At 37.8% G+C, this 10364-nt stretch overlaps 1 protein-coding gene across 1 annotated transcript; it reads right to left on the reverse strand.

The window, feature by feature from the left end:
- Window positions 1-7601: 7601 nt before the first annotated feature.
- On the reverse strand, window positions 7602-9119 carry LOC134653699 (fibroin heavy chain-like). Its single transcript, XM_063509091.1, has 2 exons — window positions 9005-9119; window positions 7602-8909 (listed from the first exon to the last, which is right to left on the reverse strand). The coding sequence occupies exons 1-2, from the start codon at window positions 9014-9016 to the stop codon at window positions 7602-7604; spliced, it is 1320 nt and encodes a 439-aa protein (XP_063365161.1). The 5' UTR covers window positions 9017-9119.
- Between the last annotated feature and the right edge of the window lie 1245 nt (window positions 9120-10364).

The following is a 10364-nucleotide window of genomic DNA, read 5'->3' on the forward strand; positions in this document are numbered from 1 at the left end:
TGTCGTGGAAATCTGCTGACATTTAATTCAACTATTTTATATCAGAAAATGGTGATACTAAATGTTTTCACATACTTACCTATACATGCATAATTCCTCATTGGAAAAAAAGAGCTTTCATTTTTAACACCGTCCTACATAGGTACTAGAATGCCATTTTTAACATATTTTTGAAGTGAAAACTTCTTTAGCGGCGCTGGGCACTTTTTGAGGTGGGGAAAAATGATAAACTCGAGACGGCGTAAGGCGATCACGTGACCGTATGGCCGATGGCATTTAAATCAACAAAGAAAAACTCAATGACATAATTCAATAATGCTACATCTTGATGAAATCGCTAATAAAAGTGAACTCTAGTACTGGTGAATAAAACTCAAAATATCATGACCATATTTAGATGCGAGGTCTGCAAGGTAATTTTACAATTTCTATTCGAATTTTAAACAATTAACGCTACAAATTTGAATTTCGAATTTTAAACAAGCTCACCAGCAACCAGCGACCAGCAATTTGGGAACTAAAGTTTTTCAATAGAAAGGAGGATGGATTAATTTATACATAGTGCTGCAGACATTTTGGACTAGTCATTGAGTTTTCACTTCTGTCGGCACTCCCGGAGTGCAACCCGTTGTTTTTTCCTAAAGTGAATTCAAATAGACAGGCCATCAAATAAATATATCGGATACACAAATATTTGCCTCGTTCACTGAGGTCTCATTGCATATTTTTGACCACCTTGGCCACTTCGGTTAATCTGTTGGCGACTGTACAGACCGAAGTTGGCCAGACGTCATCAATTTAGTTTCGAGAAGTCAGTTGTTAAGTTGTCATAAAGTTAATTTAATTAGACTATAATAGAGTTGGAAGCCGAGAGCGCAAACGTGGGACTGGAAATGAACCTGCAAAAAACTAAACTTATGACTAATTATTTAAAACCATCAATAAAAATAAGGGATGAAAGTCTTGAATATGTGGATACTTATATATACCTTGGAAAACAAGTCTCATTCCATCGTGATAACAATCTAGAAGAAATAACTAGAAGAATAAATATATCTTGGCAAAAATACTGGGCGCACAGAGAAATATTAAAAGGAGATATGCCGCTTACTGTGAAAAAGAAAGTAATGGATAGTGGCATCCTCCCCTGTTTAACGTACGGCTCACAAACATGGACATATACAAAAGAAGCAAAGGAAAAAATCAGAATATGTCAAGCAAACATGGAACGATCCATCCTAAACATTCGAAGAAAAGATAAGGTACGCCATACAAAGATAAGAGAATTAACTAATCAAAACGACTTCTTACTCCACTCTATGAGGCTAAAATGGAAATGGGCTGGACACCTCGCCAGAACAGAAGACAACCGATGGACGAGCCGTACTGTAGCATGGAAAGGACCCAAAGGGAAAAGAAAACGGGGAAAACCATTAAGAAGGTGGGTCGACGATATTAAAGACATAGTAGGAGACAAATGGCAAGAAATGGCAAAGGATAGGAAACAATGGGCAAAATTGGAGGAGGCCTTTACCCTACAGAGGGGTTCTCATTACAAATAAATATATACCAATAACTAAATTGATAAAAATAAATTGAACCTTAGACATATATTAAATTATAAAAATAAAAATAAAAATTAAGATTTCATAAAATATTTTCTGAAATAATAAGAGATGTTTAATAATTATATTTTGAATAAATAATAATTGTATATGGATAAAAATGAAAATGTATAATATTTTTTTTTGTTGCATGTAAATGAAATGTTATACTGCATGTAAAATAAAAGGCTTATTTATTTATATTTATTTAGAGTTGGAAGGTGCCGATAGGTAGGACCCCTAAGGGTTGAGAGTTGAGACTCGTTAGAAGCATCTCTAGTTTTACAGCGCTAGTTTCACAGGGCATGATAATGTCACTATCATCATTTTATTTCGGTTGAAAGTTCAATGTTGCTTAGTGTAAAAACATACATACCTACATATTAGTGTTATTTACGCAAATACACAGAGTTGAAGAGCGGGCAAAACGCCACGGACCTCTGTCTCGATCTTGTTCTCGATCAAAAGCCTTAAAATGGAACACATAAACAAAATTAGGCTTTGTCTGTTCGCATATGTCGGCGGCCGATCGTAAGATCAGGCAGATCGTAATGTTCCTGTGTAATGTTTTGACGAGAGTGACATTAAACCAATATATAGGTAGGATAGGTTCGTTAGGTTGCTTTAGATGCCCGAAGGGCAAACTGCCCAGAAGTAGCGCGGGGCTCCGTCGACTGGGAACGGGTCAAAGATTTTCACGTTTCACGATATGTCTAGGAATTTCACGATATGCCTGATCTTACGATCGGCCGCCGACACATATAAAAGACATCAACGCATCAAGCCGTCGAAACAAACTCAACTTCTAACCGTACAAAAAAAGTCTTATTATATATCAGATCATGTTGATCGCTTTTTATGTTTTTAACTGTACTCGTTTATAGAACTGTTACTTGGGCCATTTTATTTAAAGTTGTCCCCTACACTTTTTTTTCAACATTGGGATTTTTTATAAATTCACAAATTAAAAGAAAAGTGTAGGGGACAACTTTAAATAAAATGGCCCACTTAGGTACCTATTCACCACACGTTTCGTTATAATCATAAAACTATAATGCGCATACAAATATGTATCAACATTTGCCTATACAGCGCATATAAATGAATCATAATCAGATTGCGTTTTTTAAACGGTTCAGAAACGTATAGTCGACATAATTTACGGTAAACTCGAAAAAATAAATTCCTGGTGCGCGACAATTTGAAAACAATTTTTAGGGTTTCGTACCCAAAGGGTAAAAAAAAGGAACCCTATTTCTAAGACTTCGCTGTCCGTCCGTCCGTCCGTCTGTCACCAGGCTGTATCTCATGAACCGCGGTAGCTAGACAGTTGAAATTTTCACAAATGATGCCGCTCTGTTGCCGCTATAACAACAAATAATAAAAATAAAATAAAATAAATATTTAAGGGGGGCTCCCATACAACAAACACAATATTTTTGCTCTATTTTTTTGTTGATGGTGCGGAACCCTCCGTGCGCGAGTCCGACTCGCACTTGGCCGGTTTTTTTTTACAAATTCGCAGCAATAGTACTTAAAGCGGAAGGTTTCCAAATTATCTGCATCTCATGCTGACAATATCATGTACAGTCGACTACAAAGAGATGTATCCACTTTTTCACCTTACTGCCTTGTAATAATTGTACAGATCATTTTGAGTACAGTCAGCAGCAGATGTTGCCAAGCGGGCGAGGTGTTCAAAATGATCTTGACGCGACTTTATTGTTAGGAAAATAAGAGCGTGTCAAGGTAATTTTGAACACCTCGCCCGCTTAGCAACTTCTGCTGTTGACTGTACAGTCAAGGTATTTAATTTCAGTACATACCATTTTGTACCTAACAGTATGACGATAGTATAGGCCCGATTTTTATCTTCAAATATTTTATGTATGTAGGAATGTATATGTAACTTTATTACACAATATATGGGAGACCGAGCTTTGCTCGGAAAACATATAAAAACTCAAAAAGGCGCGTAATTACAATAAAACCTAGCTAGATCGATTTTTAGTCCCCAAAAACCCCACATAGCTACAGTTGGTGTAGGGCTCGAATCATATTCTTTTATTGACTCCTGCCGTGGGCAGCTTCGGTAAACTCCTCCCATCCCATGCCTAAATACTTACACGCAAATATTTGATCATGTATGTTAATGACGATATTGTCTAATAACCTAGTTGACCCTAACACCTCATTCTGTTCGATCGATATTGTCAACTTATGAATTGGACACCCAACATATTATGTATGTATGTAGGTATATACTTTTCACCTCAGCAGCTCGAACAAGGGTACTTTGCTACTTAAAAACAGTGAGCAAAATCGCATTTTGCTCACTGAGTGAGACAAAATGAGATTCAAATGACCTTAATATTCAAATGTCATTTCAACATGCGGGGTCTAATACAAGTTCGAAATACTTGGATTCTATTATCTCTGTCCCTTTCACGTCTTTCGCAAAAAGAAAGAGACAAAAAAAAGTTCAAACTACATTCAACGGTACATTGACGGTTTATAATAATAGACCCCCGAAAAACGTCAGAACGCATCGTTCCAAAATACATACGAGTATGGAACCTTAATAATTAATTAATGAAAATAAAATTTAAGATTTCATAAAAACTGATAAAAACACTATATTTTACGTTATTTATTGTACGATTAAAATAATGAACTCAAAAAATACACTGAATATCACGTAAAATAAATAATTATAGTTTTAAGAATCTCTATAGTTTACAAATAGTAAGTATTGTTAGTATATCTTAAAAAAGCATGAGTGAATAGGTAAGTGATGAAGAAGGATTACATTTTTCAGGTTGTCTAATATGTTCTCACTGCTGAGGTGAAAAGTTTTGTGAACTACACGAGATCAAAGTTATTTACATCTCGTGCGCTTTTGAGTCCCTTACTACGCTCAAGATTCTAAATTAGATTCACTCGCTACGCTCGGGAATCTACTGTAGAATCTTTCGCTTGCACGGGACTCAAAATAAGCACTCGAAGAAATATCAAACTTTGATCTCTTGTTGTACAAATAAGTAACTATTGTTGGACATAGAAATAAAATCACGAGAAACACAGTTCCAGAGTAAATTAAATCCAACAAAGGCGAACTTATCCCTGTATGGGATTTATCCCATCATTATCATCATATTGTTGACGTCGACTGTATAATACGATCTCCATTTGACCTACGTAAAATACTACACTTTTGATATATAGCGTGAGAAATCGTTGCATCACACCATTAATAAGGCCCTCCGAATCGGAGGCAGATTATGCAATGATTGTCACTTGTTTATTAATAGGCCCGCTTTGGTATTATAATTCTTATTTTTTAAATTTCACTAGCATTAGGTATTTATGTCATCGACATAAACCTCGAGTTGACCGAGTTTGTCGGATAAGATTTCTTCCGTTTTCGTTTGTTTCGTAATTATTACGAGGATTAGCTTTTTAGTGAGCTTTCCATTGATGTTATCTTGGGTCAAATACATTTTAGAAAGAGGTCACTTCTGTGGACAATGGACAATACAATAAAAGTTAACGACTCTGCTACATAAGGCTACATGTATGCATCCTGTTTTTCTTATTTGAGTCTTAACTAAGTACTGAAAAAATGTATCGCGTATGTAGAATTAAGCTTTAGATTCCCTTAACTTTGAGATGTCTACAGGAAAGCCGCGAACAAGTTAAGTATAGTATAAACTGTGCATGATCCTTTTATTATTTAGGGTTTTATATTATTGGAAAAGGTTGCCATAAATAACAATCAACTAAAATAAAATAAAAATTCTATTATTAATTCATTAATAAATATTGAAATGCTATACGAATAATAAATTAGCACGGAGCGGTGTATTCTGAAAAGGCCTTTTAGGTTTTTCCGATACCTGTTAGGTTTGTAAAAGCAGCCCTATATATGCTCTATATACAAAGAATTATTTAACACTATATACTGTGACTTTTGTAAAAACAATAAATTCACTATAGTTACGGTAGCCCTTTTCCTGAATCCAGACTATCCAGAGCATAAGAAAAGTTTGCGGAAGATTTAAATCAAAATAATATAGCCAAGAGCAATACGTACATTGATCGCCCATTTGATTGTCAATCTGCTAACCAGCACTGATATAAAATTTTATTACTTAAGCCCTTATCGTATATTATCTAATGTGATTTCAAATGTTTGCAAGCTTGTTTTACGGTTGAATAATTTCGTTCGTGACTAAACCTTAAACAAAAATCTTGTTCAGAATCAGTAATTGTAATTCAGACACTGTAATTTTGAAACCTAATGCCGTTTTATTGCTTTAACCCGTGGAGCGCCTCAGTATCATAGTAGGTAGTATATAATATATAGGTATGGGACTCCTATACTAACTAGTATAACACAAATTAAAATCGAAATCTTGAAGACGCGCTCGCATCCATTACAACTACTAAAACGAAGACAATTATTCTTTTATCAATTTCAAAACACTAATAACTTTATTCGCCATGTTTTCATGCTCCAAACTGAACTCAACATCCTCGTAATATGTATTCACGAGTTTTATAAAATGGCAATAATGTGACGAATGATAATTACAACCAAATTCTGGCACTCAAAGTGATATATGTAAGTACTTACCTCTTAGTTTTGATGTTTGAAATTTGAAGACTGTCCAATTAGAATTAGATTTGACGACCGGTCTGGTCTAGTGGATGTTAGTGAACATGCGTATGCACAGTGTTGTGAATAACGCTTATTTTAGGCTTAAAGACTCGAGCCCTCAAGACTCGTAAGCCTTGAACACGACTATATTTGAGAATTGTATTTATTTATTATACGCGTATGGGTGTAAGAAATTTCTTTGCCGCTTTTGAGTCGTTAAGCCTCGAGAGTCTTAAGGGTTCGAGAGTCTTTAAGCCTCGTTATTCACAACACTACGTATGCATCATTGTTTTCCATCGTATTTTCTCGGAAACGATCGTATTTGTCATGCTACTTCAGTCAACGTCAGTACTTTTTGCACCGAGAGTCGGTAGTCTCGGTAGACTGACTGAAATCAAGACACGTTCGTATGTTTCCGTGAAAATATGATGGAAAATCATTATACACTACAAGTATATCTAAACCTAATATGCTCTGTCAACTACTTCTCACACTTTAGCCATATTAATAAACCACATAGGGACATTCGTACATTCCGGCTCACGAAATATTGTTTTCTAGTATAGGTAGCTTTATTATTTGTCGGGTTTTCCATGTTGGTTGTTGGGTTATTTATTAATGCTGTGATTTAATGCCTGATAAATCACAAAGTCTTAGAATGTGACCCAGCCAATTATCTCGATATTACATATAGAGCTGCAATATTGTAACGTTATTTTTCAGGATCCATCCATACCGTATATCAGATTTTAAAAAATTAGGACGATTAGAGGGTAACAAGATGTAGTCATCCTTTTAATAATTTAGTTTATAGGTATTTATATATTATCCACACTAATTGTGGAAGGTGTAGGAACATTTAACTCGTGTGAGGGGACAATTCTTTTTTTTTTTGCCAGTATCTACTCGTCATAAAGTCTGGTTACTATTTTATATTATGTTTTTTAATTTTTCCTTTTCAGATAAACAAGTGGAACGAAACTCAATAAGTGTAGGTACTTAGGTTTTAAAATCTGTAGTCGGTAGTCGGGTAATTTAATTACTTTTTATGCAATAGGTACTGGGTTTATATCAAATAATACTAGGATTTCTTTGGATAAATTGTTGTATTACAGTAATATATCCCTTATATTACTAAATATTTACAAAACTTTGTATTATCCTAATTAATGACTTAGTTATCACCCTAGAGTGCAGCCCCGATGAGCTCACGTTAATTGCAATGATATGAATATTTACAAAACATGTACCTATAACAAAAAATGAGGTTCTTTAAACTTCAGTCTTCATGCTATGGAGAGACCTCTGAAAACTAATGAGATTCGATATTTTCTATTTTAGTTCCAGCCGTGGTGGTGGTGGTCGATTCCTTGGTCGAGTCCGAGGCTGCCGTGGTCGTGCAGGTCGTGCTCGTGATCATGGATATCGAGGTGGTCGTCATGGCCATGAAGATCGTGATGGTCGTGGAGATCGTGATGGTCGTGATGGTCGTGGAGATCGTGATGGTCGTGATAGTGAGGTGGGGGAGCGTGCCAGCCGTGAGAGTGATGATGTGCCACTGCTTTGTGGTGCACGGTCTTGAACACAGGGACTGGGTACTTCTTAACCACATGATACGGCACCTTGATCAGCTTAACAACGGGCACTTTCACTATTTTTTCAACAGGAACGCGACGCTCCACAGGAACTTCTACTACCCTCTCTACGGGTACTCTGACAATCTTTTCGACTGGGTAAGGTACTGGCTTGTCAACCTTGACTTGTTGGATCTTTACAACGGGCACTGGGACGTCCTTATACACTGGTACTTGCACGGGGTAAGGCTGTGGGACTGGGACTTGTACAGGTTGCGGCACGGGCACGGGCACCGGCTGGGGTACTCGGTGGATTTGTTCCCTGAAGACTTGGTAAGGTTCCTCTCTGACACTGTATCGGGTCGGGGCTCCATTGCCATTAGCCAGTCCGTGAATTGATGTGATAACTGGAGCCTTAGGTCCGGGTGGTGGAGGTTCGCCGCCTGGAACGGTGGGAGCGGACCCATCAACCGCACCTGCGTTTGAAAAAGATCCAGTTGCAGGCAGAGGCAGAGATGGAGCGAGTGGGGCGGCTAAGTTTGATCCGCCGATTCCGGAATCAAAAGCAGGTGCGCTGAAAGAGCCGCCGAGGGGTGCTCCCAGCGAGCTACCTCCGAGGGAACTTCCAATTCCTGATCCAATACCTGGTCCGGTTCCAATTCCAGATCCGATGGAACCTCCAAAACCAGACGGAATGGAGCTACCTAGGTTGCTTCCTCCAAAAGATCCCAGATTGCCACTGCCGAGTGATCCGGTGTAATGGGATCCTCCAAGGCCAGAACCTCCGATGATGGATGATCCACCAAGGCCGCTTGAACCGATGTTACCCAGGCCACTGGATCCAAGAATGCTAGATCCCAGACTGTGGTTGATATCTCCAATGGATCCGCCCGAGCCGGAATATGTAGCTGAGGGTAGAGATCCAGCGGGGAAGCTGCTCGGTGAGAAGCTCGAAGTGGCAGGCAATGGTGGGGGAGCCGAGAGTCCACTGCTATACGAGCTTCCATGAGGGTAGTGGTATCCTCCGGCATGGCAGCTGCCTACTAGGATGGCTAACATAGCCAATTTCTTCTGAAAACAAAGTAATAAAATTTATAAGTGCCGTGACTTCTCAACTCGCTATTCCATCAAACTGTATTTTTAGGGGTTTATTATTTGATACTTACATAAGTAGCCATATCGATTAGCTAATCGCTGGCCACCCAAATTGTTGTGTCTTCTACAACAAGCGGAGCTTGTATGTACGGTTTTGGAGATTTTCATCATATTTATATAAATGTCGCGATAAGGCGCGGGACGGCCCAATATGCAGATCGAGACCGTAAACTGGTTTTGATCATCTCTCTCGTATTTAAATCCATTCATATGCATTTGAATTAATTGTGTCGTTGGTGACTTAACACATGGGAGCATTAATGGTGAAGTAGTTAGCAGAGATATGGCTGAAAGAAGGACAAAAGATGTCCCATAAGGTATTAGGTTTAAAATTTCACCCAGGCCCGATTTAATTATTTAAGTACATATAAATAGTAACATAGAGGATGCATAGGCCACGAGAATATGCAAAATAATATCCCTTGTTTACAAGCACCCATCTAATCTTCCAAAACAATGCGTGTTGTCGCAATATAACAATATAACCAAAATTATATACCTATATTGATTCATATTATACGAGTGTTTTGAGCATCTAACGTTTAATTGATATAATACTTAGTACTTGCAAAATTACAGTTTCGATAGCTGGTACCTACTACTTACTATACATTATTTTGAATCCCAAATCATTACTAAATTAATATAATTATTAATTATGTATACTCGTACAAGGTAATTAAAAGATTTTTGAACAAAATTTATCAACTACATTTTCAAGTAGCAAGTATAAAGTACCAAATGAAGCGCTGGTGGCCTAGCGGTAAGAGCGTGCGACTTGCAATCCGGAGGTCGCGGGTTCGAACCCCGGCTCGTACCAATGAGTTTTTCGGAACTTATGTAGGAAATATCATTTGATATTTGCCAGTCGCTTTTCGGTGAAGGAAATCATCGTGAGGAAACCGGACTAATCCCAATACGGGCCTAGTTTACCCTCTGGGTTGGAAGGTCAGATGGCAGTCGCTTTCGTAAAAACTATTAGTTGCCAAGCGGACCCCAGGCTCCCATGAGCCGCGGTATTTTGCCGGGACAACGCGAGGAAGATGAAGTATAAAGTACCAAATTAAATTATGACGTTATTAACAATCATATACAATTATACCAAACTGCTTTCTTTTATTGGTTCTACCACAGTTCTACTATAAATCATGTTTGCTCTCGTCTTAATTTAGTTTATAACACTAGTCAAGGCAGACGCAATGAACATCTCGACAGGTGTTCGAAATACTAAATTAAGAAACAAGTCGATGCGTTTCATAATTTGATTTGATCGTAAAATCTTGGATGATTGGTAACAAAAGTATGGGACTCCGCGGGCAGAAAGCGCGACACACGCGATGCATAGACGCAACGCGAGCCGTGATCGAAGCC

Source organism: Cydia amplana, chromosome 13 (genome assembly GCF_948474715.1).
Source record: "Cydia amplana chromosome 13, ilCydAmpl1.1, whole genome shotgun sequence".
Classification (NCBI taxonomy): Eukaryota; Metazoa; Arthropoda; class Insecta; order Lepidoptera; family Tortricidae; genus Cydia; species Cydia amplana.